Source organism: Sminthopsis crassicaudata, chromosome 1 (genome assembly GCF_048593235.1).
Source record: "Sminthopsis crassicaudata isolate SCR6 chromosome 1, ASM4859323v1, whole genome shotgun sequence".
Taxonomy (NCBI): domain Eukaryota; kingdom Metazoa; phylum Chordata; class Mammalia; order Dasyuromorphia; family Dasyuridae; genus Sminthopsis; species Sminthopsis crassicaudata.
Window position 1 is genome coordinate 632,442,916 of NC_133617.1, and position 18,767 is coordinate 632,461,682.

Genomic DNA, 18,767 nt, shown 5'->3' on the forward strand with positions numbered 1-18,767 from the left:
ATTTATTTATTTTTGTTTATTTGAGAAAAAGAGTTAAAAAAGGAAAACAGAAAAGAAGTATAAAATAAAATAAAGCAAAACAAAAGAGAACATCGTTATGTGCCTAGCAGAACATCAAGGAGGATTCAAAATATAAAAACAAATTACTAGATCAAAAAAGAATATATTAGTAGAAGAAATTATAGTCACGAATGAGCATTTTTTCTTTACTTCTTTGCAAATTGTTCTTTGCTTCTCTGCTGCTCAGTTTATTTATTCTTTTTTGTCTTTATTTTCTTCCTCCCTTTCATCCCCCACCTCACCACTTGTAAACAAGCTACATTTAAGGAAAGTTATTTACATATAGATATATAAATACATATACACACTCACACCCCCCCACCTCCTCACACATCTTTCCTATCCTTGCTGCCTCTCTAATTAAATTCTGCTCCACAACTTGCCGTGCTATTACTTAACTTTCCCCCACTAAGGATCCTTCCCTTGTCTTCCTTCACCCTTTGCTTCCTCCATCTGTCCATCTCTCCCCGCTATTTCTTTATAGTTTGGAAGGTGCTATACTCTTTATTGTGTGTATATGTGTGTGTGTGTGTGTGTGTGTGTGTGTGTGTGTGTTATATATATATATGTGTGTGTGTGTGTACATATATTATATATGTGTGTGTGTATATATATGTATATATATATGTATATGTATATATATATACATATATATGTATATATTGTATTAGGACATTAAAAACCCACAATTAAAGGCAGAAATATTAAATATATTCTTTTCAGTTCTTAATTCAATAAAATTCCACTCAGCAAAGGGCAGTAGAAAAACAGACTTATTTGGAAACTTAATAATCTAATCCTAAAGAATGAGTGTGATGAACTGATCTTAAATGAAGTAAGCAGATCCAAGAGAACATTGTACACAGCAACAATTAATTATATGATTATCAATTCTGATGGACACAGTTCTTTTCAACAGTGAGGTGATTCAGGCCAGTTGTAGTGGTCTTGTGATGGAGTGAGCCATCTGCACTCAGGTAGAAGACTGTGGAGACTGGATGTGAATTGCAGCATGGTATTTTCATTTTTGTTGTTGTTGTTTGCTTGCATTTTGCTTTCTTTCCCAATTTTTATCTTTTTGATCTGATTTTTCTTATGCAGCATGATAGTTGTAGAGATGTGTGTAGTAGAATTGTACATGTTTAACTTGGATTGCTTACTGTCTGGGGGAAAAGATGGGGGAAAAGAGGTAGAAGGAAGAGCTTGAAGCATGGGGTTTTGGAGGGGTCAATGTTGAAAAATATGCATGTGTTTTGGAAATAAAAAGCTTTAAAATAAAAGAATGAGTGTGTCATAAAAAATGGCACCTTTACAAAGATTAGCAAGTAAAAATTTATAAAGGTAGAAAAGAAATAGAATCCTTTTTAGATAACTGTGCAATAAAATAAAAATGCAATAAAATAATTTAATATTAATATTTAGTAAGGAATATAGATTAAAGACTAATAGAAGATTAAATGACTATTAAATAATGAGTGGGTTAAAGAATAAGTTATACAACCAATAATTTCATTAAAGAAAATGACAATAATGAAACAACATACCAATGATGAACTCAGATGATCTTAAAAACATGGAAAGACTCGCATCAAACAATGAAGAGTTGAAATAAGCAGAATCAAAAGAACATTGTACACAGTAACAATATTGTTTAATGATTGACATTAGTAAATAAGTCATTTTGACTATTATAAATATTCAAATTAACTATAAAAGATATATAAGGAAAGATTTTACTACATAAATAGAAGTTTGCAAAGAATATATATAATTATATACATACATATATACATATATATATATATATAGAGAGAGAGAGAGAGAGATAGAGAGACACCCACCCACATACACACCTATATATGTGGGTGGGGAATAGGAAAAAAAAGAAAAATAAATTTACATAACAATTAGTTACACATTTAAAAAGAATAGTAAGTTGTACATAGTAGATTTGTAATTTCATGTTTAAATCATATTTTTACTATAATTATATGATGGAAATGCTTGTTTTAAATAGGCAATGAGGAAACAAAATATCAATCTTTGCAGATGAAATATACTTAATGTATACTTAAAGACTCCTACAGAATCAACTAAAATTAGTTGTAATAATTAGCAACTTTAGCAAAATTATAAGATCTAAAATAAACCCACATAAATAATCAACATTTTTACATGTTACTAACAAAGCCCATCAACAAAGCTGGAAAGAGAAATTCTATTAAAAAAAAAAGTAGACATTGTAAAAATACTTGGGAGTCTATTTACTATAGCAAACCCAGGAACTATGTGAACACAATTACAAAACACTTTTCACACAAATAAAATCAGATCTAAATAACTGGAAAAAAATCAGTTGCTTATGGTTGGCTGAGCCAATATAACAAAAATGACAGTTCCAACTAAATTAATTTACTCATTTAGTGCCATATCAAAGTACCAAAAAATTCTTTTATAGAGCTAGAAAAAATAATAACAAAGTTCATGTGGAAGAACAAAAGGTTAAGAATATCAAGGGAATTAATTTTTAAAGGTATGAAGGAAAATGGCCTAAATGTACCAGATCTCAAATTATATTATAAAGTAATAATCATCATAAGAACCAGTCACTGACTAAGAAATAGAGTAATGTATCAATAGAACAAATTAGGGAAACAAGACATGATAGCAAATGACTATGATAATCTAGTGTCTGATGAGTTCAAAGACTCCAAATTTTGGGACAAGAATTGACCATATGACAAAAACTACTGCAAAACCTGGAAAACAGGAACAAGGTATATATCAGTATCTTACACTATATACAAAGATAAGGTAAAAATGGGTATGTGCTTTAGACATAAAGGGTAAAACCATAAAAATACTATAAAAAAATTAGGAAAGTAAGGAATATTTACCTGTCAAATCTATAGAGAAGGGAAAAATTCATGACCAAAGAAGAGACAGTATTATAAGAAAAATGAATAATTTTGATTATATCCAATCAAAAAGTTTTTTTCACAAACAAAACCAATACAACTAAGATTAGAAGGAAAGAAGAAAGCTGGAAACTAATCTTTAATAGCAAGTGTCTTGAAAAAGAACTCATTTCTCCATTTCTGTCACTCTCTCTGAATCTCTCTCTCTCCCCTCAGTATATGTGTGTATAAGTATATGTAAAATGTATAAGAATTCAAGTCTTTCTGCAATTGATAAATGGTCAAAGGATATGTGATGTGATTTTCAAATGAAGAAATCAAAGAGATACACATACATATTCATATACAAATACATATAAAGTCATATGAAAAAATGCTCTAAATTACTATTGATTAGAAAAATGCAAATTAAAGCAACTCTGTGGTAACACCCTACCCTTACCAGATTAGCTAACACAATAGAAAAAGAAAACAATAAATGTTGGAGGAGATATGGGAAAACTGTGAAACTAATTTACTGTTGGAAAATTTGTTAAACTGATTCAATCTTTCTGAAGATCAATTTTGTACTATACCAAAGGGCTATAAAATTGTGTATACCCTTTGATCCCCTAATACCATTACTAGGGCTATATCCCAAAGACATTAAATGAAAAAGGTGGAAGGAATTATTTGCCCCAAAACATTTATAATAGCTCTTTTTGTAGTGGCAAAGAATTAGAAATTGTAGAGATATCTATCTGTTGGGAAATGGATGATAAAGTTGTATATATAGTTATACTAAATACTGTTGTGCTACAGGAAATGAGCAGGATGGTATCAGAAAGACCTGGGAGGATTTATATGAACTAATGCAGAGTGAAGTGAGCAGAAAGAGAACATTGTCCACAATAACATCAGCTATGAATACTTAGCTATTTTCTGGAATACAGTGATCTGAGACAATTCTGAAGAATTCATGATGAAAAATTCTATTCAACTCCAGATGAATAAAAACTGTTGGAGCCTGAATGCAGATCAAAGCATACTATTTTTCATTTGCTTTATTTTTGTATGCATTTTTGGGTCTGTGTATTCTTCAACAACATGACTAATATGGAAATATATTTTGTATGATTGCATATATGTGTATATATGCACTTATACATACACATGCAACCTGTATCAATCTACTTACTGTCTCAAAAATGAGGAAAAGTTTTGGGAAAAGGAGAAAATTGGGGAACTCAAAATTGAAAAAAGATTAAAATTAGAAATTTTCTTTAAATGTAATTAGGAAAATGAAATATTTAAAAATTTTGTTATACAAACATAAAACTTCTATGCAATCATCATTTTTCTTTTCTTATTATGTATTTCTATATTCTACATTTTCCAATAATTTTTGTTGTTTTCACCTATTGCTGAGTTTGAACTGAAATAATTGATTGGCAAAGTTTATATTGATTTAATTTGGAGTTTTCATTAAATAAAGGTAGAAGCTTTCTACCTTACATTGTCTACATGTTCATAATAGTCTTTTTGAAAATATGTATTATTATTATACTTAATGTAAACAATGTAGTATGATATGACTCACTATCCCATAAAATAATGTTTCTTATGGCTTCTGGACATCATACAAATCACCTCTGTCAAATTCTTTATCAAACTTCCCCCCCAAAATCAGTAAGTCTGTTTTCAATTTAGTTGAGCTTTTCTTCTTTCTTTATAGTAATAATGATGCTTGAGAAGAGAGTATCTTTACTAAAATGTATATTTGCTCACTAGACAAATATCTCACACTCAGAATAAAATTAGATACAAATTTGAAGAAGTCTATAAAGTACACCTGTTTCATTGATGAAAAAGAAAAAAAAAAGGTTATTGAAGGCTAGATTTTCTTTTTTCTTTTTTTCTTTTTTTTTCTATTTGTCCAAGGCCAAAGAATTCTTCACCAGATGGTCAGACTCCCTGGTAATGAATGAGACTCCTCTCAATGGTTAGCTGGGTTGTTCTTCAGAAAAACAAGACTGTACTGTTTGTTTTCTTTCTTTCTTTTTTTTTTTTCTTTTCTTTTCTTTCTTTCTTTTTTTTTTCCCCCCTGAGGCTGGGGTTAAGTGACTTGCCCAGAGTCACACAGCTAGGAAGTGTTAAGTGTCTGAGACCACATTTAAACAGGGGTCCTCCTGAATTCAAGGCTGGTGCTCTATCCACTGCGCCACCTAGCTGCCCCAGTAGCTGACTATTTTCAAACTACTTTTGAACTTGGTAGAGAGCCTGTTAGAGTTTATATTCTGTTGACATATCCTTTGGATTCAGGATCACCTCAGCAGTATATTTAGAGTGGAATTTTGTGCAGTTCTCTATGATTATTATTATTTTGAATGCTACTTATTAAACACATTATATTTGAGGTAGTTAAAGTTGAAAGTGGTCTGAAAAATTTCAGGGAATCCATGAACCTGGATGGGAAAAAGTGATACTAATGTCTAAATAAAATTTAGCATTTTCTTTCATCATGATTTATAAAAAAGCTCAAAACTTTATTCTGATATGGGATTCATAGGCTTCACTAATTTGCCAAATGGGCATATGACAAAAGTAAGGGGTAAGAACCTTTGATCTAGTCCAATCCCCTTGATCCACTCACAATTGAGCAAACTGACCAGAGAGAGGGGAAGTGACTTATAAAAAGTAACATAGCTTGAGAAAGCAGAAAAGTTTGAATTTGAACCCAGGGCTTGTGGGTTCTAATGCTGGGACTTTTCTAGCTATATCAGTATGTCTTCAAAGTCAAAAACACATTAGGTAGGACATATTCCACTCCCCAGAATAGCCCTACAATATGGGCATCATCAAAGTATTCATTGGCATGATGTTAACAGTGCCAAGTCATGCCAAGTAGGTTGAAAGAAAAAGAAAAAAAGCCAGTATTCTCCTCCATAGAGTTTATAGCCAGTTTTAAATAGATGTGTTCCATGGCACTTAATCCAAACAGTTAACAATCTGGGGCAGGCTTCATCAGTGAGCAGATGACTAGTTCTAACAGCCCTACTTAAACTGTTATCAGCAGTGCCTGGAAATTTATGGAGAATTTTATGGCAGAATTAAAAAGAGATGCCCTGGCCTTATAGCAAAAACATCATGATTCCTTGCCAAAGACAAATCACATATCACGGATTAAAGCAAGGCTCTCCAAATATGAATATTCCTTGATAATTCAAGCAGGTGTACATTGTGTTGTTTTGGTGTATGTGTGTGTATGTGTATGAGCATGTACGTGTGTGTTTAAAGCTGTTAAATTCCTAAATCCCCTTCTGCTAAGCCAATATCACATCAAGAAGCAGTATGAAGTTGCTACATTATGGATTCTCTCCTTTGCTAAAATGCTGATTTTTAAAATTCATTTTCAGATGATGCCCGCTGTTGCAAGTTCTTGCTTCCAGAAACCAGTGCCTTGACAAACATGTCAAAACATTTCCGAATTAAAACTCTACAGCCCAGCACCTTTAGGTTGACGGACTTTCCCTAGTGCACACTTTGCAAGAAGCTAAAAATAGGCAGACTGCAATTAAGGCAAGCTCTGAGAAAGAGAGGCTGGTGAATGACCAACAGGGTCAGTCCCCTGGATACAGTCCAGACACAATTCTCAGCCAGCAATGTTCTGGCAAAGCCAAATTTTTCATTAAAATTGCTGGGATACGGCAGAATGAAAAATCAAGCTTTTTAAGGTTAAAAATAGCTTTGGACAAACTGCGGATGTTTAAGAAAACAGTCCAAATTCCTATTCATGTTTAAGGAACAAAATTAGTTTCTTCGCCAGTCCTTAGGTCTTGGGAGTTTGGGGGTGGGAGTGGAGGGAGAGATTCTCATGAAGGATTTCTACACTGCCATTTTCTTCTTAATTAAAAAAAATCCTTTGGGAAGCCTCTTATTGGGAAGATGGGGAAAAGACATCTTTGGAAAAGAGATCTCAAGATAATTTTAGTCTGATTTCCAATAAAAATTCAAGCAAAAAAAAATCATTGAAGCTTCTGCACAGCTCTTTTGTTCCAATAGAAGGTAAGCATCAAGGAGGAAGTCACAGTTTTCACAAGTATCACTGAGCAAAAAAGAGACCTTATGGCTCTAATCAGAGAATCAGAGGATTACAGATCTAGAACAAGAAGGCACTTAATGAGACAAAGAGAGGTTAAGTGGCTTCTCTATGTTTATATTATGGAAAGAACCAGGATTCTAACTGACTTTGTCTGATTGTAAACCCACTCCTCTACTTGATGATGATTTTTTCTAATGCCCACATTTAACTACAGAAGAAAATAAAGTCCATGAATAGAAAATGATTTCTTCAGGATAACATAGTATTGCAAGAAAGGACTAAGAATCCCATTCTCTTGGCTCCTGGTCCTGTACTCTCCTGGCTATGTTATTTTGTTTTCCCATTAGAGAAATGCTACTCTATATATTAACTATATACTAACTAGCAAAGGAACACCAACACCAAAAAATGTTGCAATCTATTTAAAGTAACACTCATATCAGTTCTATGATGGAAATAGATACATTGAAGTAGCTAAAGGTGGAATATCCCCTGCAGGGCTACTCAGTATCTATAATAACAAAATCTCTTACTCTGTGATCCTGGACAAGTCATTTAACCCCTTTTGCCTTAATCTCCTCATTTGTAAAATGAGCTGAAGGAGGAAATGACAAACTATTCCAGCATCTTTGCTGAGAAAACTCCAAATAAAATCATAAAGAATTGTGCATGTCTGTGCAATGATAGTAACAACAAGACAAAATCAGGAATCCTTTAAACCCAATTATGTCTAATCCAGTCCATAAGCTTTTATTAAGCAACTGCTGGGTATAAGATAATGTTCTAGGCAGCAAGGATATGAAGAGAAGATTAAAAACATTTTCTTTGCTCGTGAAGCTTATGTTCTACTGGGGAAATATAATATATAAACACATAAGCCCCTCCTCTCCAGTTCAATCTTGACCTGCTTGTCAGAGTCACTGTACAGTTTCTAGAAATTCAGTCTTTTTTCTATTATTGTTTGTTAAATTCATATGCGATAAACCCTAACTAGAAGACTCACCTTGTCTTTAAAGTCTGTGTGGTTCTGAAGAATGGCTCTGTGGTAGGTAGCTGTCCTCACAAAGTCTTGTAGCATATTTTGCTGTTGGGATATACATCCATAAAACTAAAAGGAAAAGATAAGTTGCAGTCACACAACTGGAAGGACCCTTAAAGATCATCGAATTCAATCATTTCATTTTACAGATGGGAAAATTGAGGTTCAGAATGGGGACATACTGCATTCAGGGTTATGTGACTGATAAGTAAGAGACAGAATTCAAACCCTAAATATTTGCTTTCTCCAGGATTAGTGGAGAATATTTATTCTCACTCATAAAAAGAACATATTTCATTCAAATCAATTCAATTCCACAATGCACTTTTAAAACACCTTCTATATATAAGACTCAAAATGTTCAAAAGATTGATGGAGAATTTCCATTAAAAACAAGCATAATCACAAAACAAGTAGGGGGTGGAAGGTGGAAAATACCAGAGAAAGAGAAGGGAGAAAGAGAAAAGGGTTTAGAATAAAGGTTGGGTCCAAGTAACATTTGCCTTGCCCTTGTTTTTATGACAACATTACACAAAATTAGTATAACATGACATTTTGGTGAATCCCTGACTTTTTAACTATCCTCCTTTTACACTGTTGGATTTTGCTGGGAGAATAGAAAGCAGAGGAGTGGCTAAGAGATCCTATCTTTAGAGCTTATTTTATAGATGAGGAAACTGAAGTTCAGAGAGATTAAGTGATTTTCCCAAAGATACAAATATTGTCAGAGATGGGACACATAAACTGCAGATGTTCAGTCCTGACCTACCTCTCAGGCTCTACATTCAATGTTAAAATAAAATATGCACCTCTTAAAATATTGCTCATTTATTAAACAAAAAAGTGTCAACTTAAATTATTCCCAAGTTTCAAAAAGCGGATTCAATATTAATGCTAATAGGAGAGTCTCTCTTAAAGTGTGTACAGCTGATATGATTTTCTGTGAAATCTGAAAAGTAATAATTTTTTCTTAGAGAGATAAGGTCCTCATACACATTATGATCAAGTGGAACCATGTCAATTCTCTTCTTCAAGTTATCAAATTGAATATATCTCTGGCTATGCAATAGTAAACCTAAGAAATTAAGAATTCATTATTATCAAAAATATAGAGGATATATATATATATATATATACATAGATACACACACACACACACACATATATATGCATATACACATACATGATGACTGTCTGTCATAGAAAACAAACATTTGAGCTGGAAGGAACCTCAGAGATTATGTTCAGCTCAATAAACTTATTGAGCTTATTAAATGCATTTTATGGGCCAGATACCATGCTAGGGATAACAAGCTAGAAATGAAATAATGTCTGTCCTCAAAGAATTTATGTTCTATTTGGTGAAACAGCAAAGCTCAGGGAAATATAAAGTAATTTCAGTAGGGGCCATACTAATACTTGAAAGGAACATGAAAGATCCCTTGTATGGGATGTGGCATTTTAGCTGAGTCTAAAAGGTAGCCAAGAATTTCAAAAAGTGTAAGTGAGAAAGGAGACCACTTCAGAACTGGGAGACAATCTATTCAAAAGTACAGAGACAAGAAAATAATAACATATACAAGGAATAGCAACTTGATTAGAGCGTAGGATACATGAGAAAGAATAATCTGTAGTAATTTTGGAAAGAAAGTTTGGAGCTAGATTGTCAAGGGTTTTAAAGTATTTAAGAAGTTAGTATTTTATCCTAGAGATAAGAAGCCATTGATGAGGCAAGTAGGCAGTATATAAAACAAAATAATGGACCTGGAGTAAAGAAAATTTGAGTTCAATTCCAGCCTCAGATATGTGACTTGATGTACGACAAATCACTTAAGCCCTATATGCTTCAATCTCTTCAATTTTAAAATGGAGATCATAATAGCACCTATTTCATAGGGTTGTTTGTGTAAATCAAATGAGATACTATTTGTAAAGTACTTAGTGATAGGTACTTATTAATTCTTATATGATTTCCCTTCATTTTTCTTTTCCCCTTTTTTCCCTTCCCTCTTTTCTTTCTTCCCTTCTCCCCTCTTTGGTAGGGAAGTGACATAGTTAGATCTAGATTTTAGGGATATTGGTTTGGCAGGTGTGAGAAAGGCAAACCAGAGGTACAAGAGACTGAATACAGTCCAATAGGGACTAACAGACCAAGTAGGAGGCTATTGAGAGTAGGTGAGAGGTGATATGGGTTTGACTATGAGTGGTTATGGTATGAGTGAAAAGAATAGGACAGAGGCAAAAGAAATTGGAGGAAGGATTGAAAAGACCTGGCAATGGATGGACTATATGGGGTGAAAATGAATAATGGAGGATGATCCTAGGTTTCTGACTTAAGGATTAAAAGGATGGTGTATGTCAACCTGGATGAATGAAAAGATGGTCAGACTCTTGATAGAAACAAAATAATAAGAAGGACATGTGGATTTAGGAGTGAAAAAATAACTCAGCTTTCCCTACTCATAGTGTTTTACTGCTAGATTTCTCTAAGTTCAGATTCTTTAAGTGAGAATTTGAACCCAAATTCTCTGGTCCAGCATTGGTCCAGTACTTTTTTTTTTTTTTTTTTTTTTTTTAAAGAGCAGGCTACCTCAGGGAGAAGACTCTCAAGATTCCCCCTGCTAGTATCCACAGGACACAGATGGAATTGTGAGCCTGATAGCTGTCTACAAGACTCTCACAAAAGGCAGTGCAACCAAAACCATAGAAAGTTCATATTATCAAATCACTGCTGGAAATTAAGCGACTATGATTTGTCTGTTGCAGAAGATAATAAGATCACTGCCGGAAGAGATCTTAGAGAATGCATAGTCAAACCTCCTTAATTTGCAGATGAGGAGGCAGCCCCAAAGTGGCAAAATGCCTTGCCTAAAGTTAAATATACATGTAGTAAGAGGCAGTACCAGGATTTATATAAGGGTTTCTTTCTCTAAATTCAGTGCTCTTTTCACCATACCAATATCCTATTAGTTGATTTTTATTTCTTTGGAACAATGCAGCTAACATACTTGTAAAACTGGGGGAAGGGTGTTGGAATATGTGGCTGTTCATGTATCCCCATGTTTCTTAGTGGAAGATTGAGTTAAGAGATATTCATGACAACCTACTTGAAATTTGAGGGATCCTTCTATGGTGGGGCTCTGACAAATGAGTTGCACAATGATACAGAAATATTTACTGCTGCTGCCCTCCACTGTTGCCATAACAAACTCCCTTAGAACTTTGTTTTCAAAAAACAAACAAAAAACCACTTTCCTCACAATAACATTAGATAGGCAATGCTGATATATCTAAATACAGTTGAACAATGGGGTGTGAGAAGAAATATGATAATGGGATGTAAGGACTCAAGGGAGTCTCCTGAGTAATGAAACATTGCTTTAGGCAATTTCTCAAACAGAATATTGAAATTCTAGGTTATATGGAATCCTAGATAGAGTACAGATTTGGGTTCAAATCCAGATTAAATTTGTCATTTACTAGACCATGGAAATATCATCTTAACTCTCTGAGCCTCAGCTTTTTCATCTGTAAAATGGGCTAATAATACCTGTAGCACCTACTTCATAAGACGGTTGAACAACTCACATGAGAATGTATATCTCAAATCATCACATCAGTGTTAGTCACTATTATTTTCCTTCATACCTGAAAATATTGTGCAGCAGAGGCCGCCTCTGTCCGCTGACTGAACACTGAGTATTCCTTCTTCTGCTTCCGATATCTCTCTAAGGCATTTGAAAATGTACTGTATTCTGAAAGGGAAAAGTACAGGTAAAAGTCCACATGCTTGGAATGGTAGGATCTATTAAACTGCCTGTCCTCAAGAAGGACAACTGAGAAAATAATAATGGAAGGACAGTGCCCTTACCTCTTTCTAACATCTTGGGGAGAATTGGAACAGTGGTTGAGAAGTTGCCTTGTTTTGCTTTGCCCATTCTGAGAGAACTCACCTTTATTTACATTACATTTGAATTCCTCTCCTGGTACTAATTTCCTGTGTGATTCTGACCAAGTTGTGAGCTTTCCAGAGTTGTGGTTTCTTCATTTATAAAACTAGAGGGTTGGACTGAAGATAGCTTCTGAAGTCCCTTCTATTCCTGTTTATTATCCAAAATTCTCCTTTTTAAAACTTGTTTGTTTTTGCTTTTTCAATTAAGGGGAGGAAATAATAAGCATTTATATACTTTCCACTGTATGACAGTTACTGGCTAAGTGCTTTACAAATATGGGGACAGGAAGATAGGAAGGAGGGAAAGATTTTTGTTTAAAAATATTTAATTGGTACAACTTGTGTTCTCTACTGGCATCATTAAACTTCAAGTGAGACATCTCAGAGATATGGACAGATAATGTGCATGAAAGTATCTCTGTCTGGTTAGTAGGGCTCCAGCATAAAGGCATGTATTAAGGTAGTTCAATGATAAATTCCAAAATTCAATTCAACTAGAGTTTATCAAATACCTGTGTGCAAAGGGTGGGGTGGAGAGAAAAACTTCAGATAGGACATTGTTCCAGGCTTAAATGAACTCACCATCTGATAGGAATTAACATACAGATGACCAAAAAAAGTGCAGTAAGGAAGTATGGAAATGATGATCTGAAGAGTAAAATGATTTTATGAATAATTGTATGCAATCCACATCCCATGTCATTTCGCCATTAAGAAACTGAGGTTCAGAAAGAAAAAAGGGATTTGTTTACATACACAAACCTACTAAATGTCAAATATAAAATGTAAAATGAAATGTTATGTTGGGGGTGGTGGTATGTGTCCAGCAAAAAAGGAGACAGTATATCAGACTGGGAAGAATGAACAGAGGTGCTGAACATTGAACTCAGCAACTTATAGGATTTATAGATTTAGAATTGGGAGGAATCTTGGGGTTATTGAGTATGACCCCTTCCTCATTCTAAACCTAGATTTCTATCTACTATATTGGGCTGACTTATTTACTAACTGCCTACTACATCCATGACATGTGCTCCCTGCTTTTAGAGCTTTTAGAGAGAGGTAGTGATGAGATAATATGCAGAAATTAAATCTAGTACAAGGTAGGCTCATATATTTAGAATTGGAAGGAACTTTAGAGATCATGCAATTCAATGCCCTCATTTTATTTTATTTTGCTTTGATGCATAACATTTTTATTATTTATTTTTAAAATTTTTGTTTTCAAAACATATGTGCAGATAATTTTTCAACATTGACCCTTAATCTTGTGTTTCAGATTTTCCTTTTCTTTCCCCCCTCCTCCCCTAGATGGCAAGCAAACCAATATATGTGTTAAAATATGTTAAATCCAATATATGTAAACATATTTATACAATTCTTTTGCTGCATAAGAAAAATCAGATCAAAAAGGAAAGTAAATGAGTAAGAAAACAAAAATGCAAGCCAACAACAGCAAAAAGAGTGAGAATGTTTTGTTGTGATCCACATTCAATTCCCACTGTTTTCTCTCTGGGTGTAGATGGTCCTTCTTCATCACAAGATCATTAGAACTGGCATCAGTCATCTCATTGCTGGAAAGAGTCACATTCATCAGAACTGATCATTGTATAATATTGATGTTACCGTGTACAATGATCTCCTGGTTTTGCTCATTTCACTCAGCATCAGTTCATGTAAGTCTCTCCAGGCCTCTCTGAAATCATCCTGTTGATTGTTTCATATAGAACAATAATATTCCATAACATTCACATACTATAACTTATTCAGCCATTCTCCAACTGGTGGGCATCTATTCAGTTTCCAGTTTCTAGACACTACAGAAAGGGTTCCCATAAAATATTTTTTGCATATGTGGGTCCCTTTCCCTCCTTTAAGATCTCTTTGGGATATAAGCCCAAAGTCACACAGGATCAAAGAGTATGCACAGTTTGATAACTATTTGAGCATAGTTCCAAATTCAATGCCCTCATTTTAGAGAAAACTTTGGATACTCTTAGGATAATCAGGTAAAGATGTCCTGCAGGTACTTTTAGATGTGGAACTAGAGCTCAGATGAGGTATTGAGGCTGAAGCAATATAGTTGCCAGAGCCATGGGGTTATACTTTTGAATTGGGCTTTAAAGGATGAGTAGAAATTGATAATGAATAAAATTAGGAGTTTCAGTTGTTCCCACACTGGGGGTTTCATCTATGTAAAGATTTAGGGCTTAGAAACCTTATGAGGTCCATCTGTCTCTATTCTCAATTAATTCCTGTGCATAGAGTATATCCTAGATGCAAATCGAAAAGCTAAGGCAAGGAAGAAAATGTGGGTAGAAAGTCATAATTAAAATGAGAAAAAGGCAGATTTTGAAAATGTTTTTGAAACAGAAATTCTTAGGGTCTTCTAAACTTTAAACCACCTTAATTATTTCCTGGTATTTAAAGCTTTTCATAATCTGCCTCTATAACTTCTTCCAATTTTATTTTACATTATTAAATTTTCCCAAGTAGATTACCAGCTGTTCTCTGAATTTAACATGTCATCTACTATTTCAATATAGTCTGTGTAGTCCTTAAGCCTAGAAGGTTCTCTCTCTTCTTATTTGACTTAAAGAACCTATATCACAATAAATATTTAGTTTAGCTATCCCCTTCCTCTGTGAAGTATTCCCTGATCCACAACCCCCATCACATCCTATCAAATATATTTATTTCTACATGTTCAGTAACTTTGTAGTTGTGTCCAACTCTTTGTCGAGATACTAGAATGATTTGCCATTTCCTTCTCCAGCTCATTTTATAGATAAGGAAACTGAGGCAAACAGAATTAAATGACTTCCTAAGGGTCTCATAGCTAATATGTATCTGAAGCCAGATTTAAATTCAGGAAATTGAGTCTTCCTGATGCCAAGCCCAGAATTCTATCCACTGTGCCACTCAGCTGCCCTATCTCTGTATACTTATATTTCCCCAGAAGAATATTAGATCCTTGAAGTCAGGGACTCCCCTTGTCTCATTTATCCTTGGAACTTGATATAGTGCCAGATACCTAATAGATGGATGTTTAATTTTTTTAAAAAAAATATAACTATAAAATCATGAAGCTGATTTTTTTTTTGCATAGTTCTTCAATAACAAATGGCAATTCGATCCTCATGTAACTCCCTAAAGGTAGTGAGCATATTATCTTCATTTTTTTCTAATTCATTTTCCACAAAGCTGCTAAGATAATATTATTAAAACTCCCCTAACTCAGATCTTCAGTAGTTCTGCCTCCTTTTTAGGATAAGTATATCTTCACCCTGGCATTTAAGCATTCCAAGTCCACTACAGACTAGTTACCATCTTGCTTTATAGTCTCATTTCATATCATTCTATTTCACATGATCTTTCTTTATGTGCTTTTCAGAAGCAGATAGGTAGCTCCAATGCATAGGATGCTGGACTGGGAGTCAGGAAGACCTAAGTTCAAATATGGCATCAGATATTTCCTAATAGATATCACTAAGCCTCAGGTTTCTCAATAGAAAAATAGGGTAATAGTAGAATATAGCTCTTGAGTCGTGTGGATCAAAACATCTAGTGCAGTGTTTGACACATAATACATGCTTAATAAATGTTTGTTCCTTTTCCCCCTTTTCGTTTAGTCAGTGGTGGCTGCTCTTGCTTCTATTCCTTTGTCCAGGTAGGCCCCCTCCTCTCAAATACTTTTCCTATCTCTGCCAATCTCCAGCTTCTTTTAAAGGATAATTCAGGGACAACTTCCTTTTGCAAAGCTTTCCCTGTTCTTCTGTCTATCCTACTCCTGAAATTTCTTGAAAATCCTTTCTATATTTCTACCTTTTTCTGTGGGTTCATTTAGTCTGCCCTTGAAGGCAGGTATTCTTTCCATTTTTTCTCTCCATCTATAGTGCCTCACATATATTAAGTGCTTAATAACTATTTAAATTAAACAGAGGTTTGGAGAGCTAAATTGAATTGCCCAATGCCATACAACAGGTAATTAGCAGATTGAAGCCACAAATCCAGTTCTTCTAATTCCAATTTCCATGAACATTTCATAAAATCATAGAAAATTCTATGCCACAAGTATAGGTCAGTTATCAATATTCTCTCTAGTCTGTGGATGGGGACGCTAAATGTTTCAGTCTCTACATTCATTTCTGGATGTGGCCATGACCATACATGTACCCTTTTAAATTTCTGGCCTGAATTATTAAAATACATGATTTTCTATTTGGGACACATATTTACACTCCTGGACCTGGACTGCTAGGACACACTACTTCTTCTTTTTGTTCTATTGCTTCACTTAAAAAAGGGCAAATGGAAGAAATTGTTTTTTACCTGCAGCTCTTAAATATTTGAAATTTTACATGTTTCTTTCCTAGGGGCTGCTTGTATAGGGGGCTCATTTAGTAAGAAGAAAGGCTCCTTTATTATAAAAGAGTAATATCTAATTGGTGACTCAGGTGACCATACAGGATTATAGAGGCTGCCATTTATATAAGTGCTTGAAGGTTTGTTAGGTACTTTACAACTATTAACTCATTTGAATTTATCTAAATTTATAAATGAAGAAACTGAAGGCGAGCAATCTTAAATGACTTGTCTGGGAATCACACAGTCAGCAAGTGTCTAAGGTAGGAAATAAACTCAGCTCTTCCTTACTCTAAGTCCTCTGCTCTATCCACTGAACTACATTGCTATCTAGACATAATAGAAATTAGAAATTTACCAATACGATGCATCAGTCTTGAATCATACCAAATATGATCTATTCTTATTTGTGTGTGTGTAGTTTGATCATGGAAGTTTTGATCAACTTGAGTAATTTCTCAATCAACTTGAGAATTTTATAGGGCATAAACCTTTATTTGTAAGCATCTGAGGGGCATCTTTTCGAGTAGAGTTGGACATATCCATTGGGTACGTTGCTGAGCATATATTTTAAGTAATCAGATCTATCTTCAAAATGATTTATTGGATGGGACTAAAAAGGATGGACTCTCTTTTTTTAGCTGTCTTTTCTATAAAGCTGAGAAACCACTTTTTTCTCTTAGACTTAACTTCTTTTTCACCTTCTCCTATTAAGAAAACAGACTGTGTAGACCTGTTTCAGAAGGAAGGGAAGCCTGTGCTTTTTCTACCCTCCGCTTTTCTTGGAAACTGGAAATGGCTGCCTTGAAGCAGGGACACATGGGATATTTTTGATGAAAGAGAGTATCCAGAGAGTGGATTTTCAGTTGAAGAGATAGTTGAAAAGATGGTAGCAGCCATTTCTCCAGGAGCATATGAAGGAAGTAGACAGTATCCAGTTGACCTGAGAAGGAGTCAAACAACTTTTGTGATTTGCCTCATGGGTGATTTCAAGTTAGAGAATTCTAGTTGAATCTGGGAACTTATCCTTCTATTACAGAAGATTTCCTAGTGCTGAATAGAATTATTCCACATGGTTCTTGAGCAGCATCCTACTTGGAGAGCAAAATCTATGAGTTACTCAGGTAGCACTGGTCTGATGAAAAGGGCAATATTTATCTATCAGTGACAAAGTATGTTTGCCTTCAGGAAGAAAGATAATAACCAGTCAACAGAGTGACATTACAAGTCTAGGAGGGAATCTGTAGAACCTCATGGAAGGACTAAGGTTATATTAGAATGTCCAAGGTTGTTCCAATGGCAACCTCAAGTTAAGTTCTTCCTGAGGGTGGCTGATGGATTTGGTGAGTGGTTTTTTTTTTTTTTTTTTTTTGTTGTTGTTGTTGTTTCTACTTCTGGGCCTCCATTTTCTGTGGAGTGAAATAAAGATTGTATTGCCCATATTCATAGCTTCCTTGAGTATGTCTATGGGAGATGGTACCTTGTAATCAGGTAAATGTACAACAACTAGGTGTCCAGAAAACATATACAAAAAAAAATTCTCTAGTTTATACTGCATTATCAGCAATTTCTCTACAATTTTCTTAAGTCTAGACATTAAATAAAACAACATATTTAACCCTAAATTGTAGCATCTGCTTATATCTAACAGGTGACAAATCCAGGGTACAAGTATTTCACACTAAAAATTTAACAATTGGCTTAACAATTTAACAACTGATTTAACAAATCAACTTCAACAAACCTCTCTGTATATCCCATATTTAGAGAAACTCAGACACAACAAATGCAAGCTATATTTAGAGATTTTTCTGAAAAAACTATCTCTAAGTGGGGAAAATGGACTGATAGGCTTAGTTTTGTGGTTAGCAGGATTAGATCTGACTGGTGTGAATCCAGAGTCCTGAGCCTCAGGATATCTAGGAAGTGATAGAAAAATTACTCTAACTTTTTAAATAGCATAATGGAACATCATTATAACATTATTCTATTATAAATAGGAATGTAGATTCCTAGAATTTAATCCAATGGCATTTAATTAGTGAAATACAATAAGGGCCTTCTTATAAGGCAGTCTATATTTTGAGCAGTCTAAGAAACCAGTAAGAGTTAATTAAATACAACTGTAGTTCTGCAAATTTTAAGGATCCAGTAGAAGAATCATCATTTCAGAAAAGAAAAGCAGCAACTTAACAAGAATCAGAATTTTGAGTCATATGAAGCACAGTCTTATAGTTTTATACAACTGAGTAAAGATGGAATCCAGGATATGGGATGTGATTAAATGGGTCAAGAAGATGAGAAAATCAAAACACTCAACAAGAGGGGAATAGTCATACTGCCTGATGATGT

At 34.2% G+C, this 18,767-nt stretch overlaps 1 protein-coding gene across 2 annotated transcripts in view; it reads right to left on the reverse strand.

Moving 5' to 3' along the window:
- The window catches only part of LOC141551318 (histone-arginine methyltransferase CARM1-like), a 246,792-nt gene that overhangs the window by 100,032 nt on the left and 127,993 nt on the right, over positions 1-18,767 (reverse strand). For both annotated transcript variants that reach the window (XM_074282826.1, XM_074282827.1), the window contains exons 3-4: positions 11,747-11,853; positions 8,063-8,167 (exon numbers count right to left, since the gene is read on the reverse strand). In XM_074282826.1, coding sequence (XP_074138927.1) covers positions 8,063-8,167; positions 11,747-11,853 — 212 coding nt within the window. The remainder of the gene's footprint in view (positions 1-8,062; positions 8,168-11,746; positions 11,854-18,767) is intronic.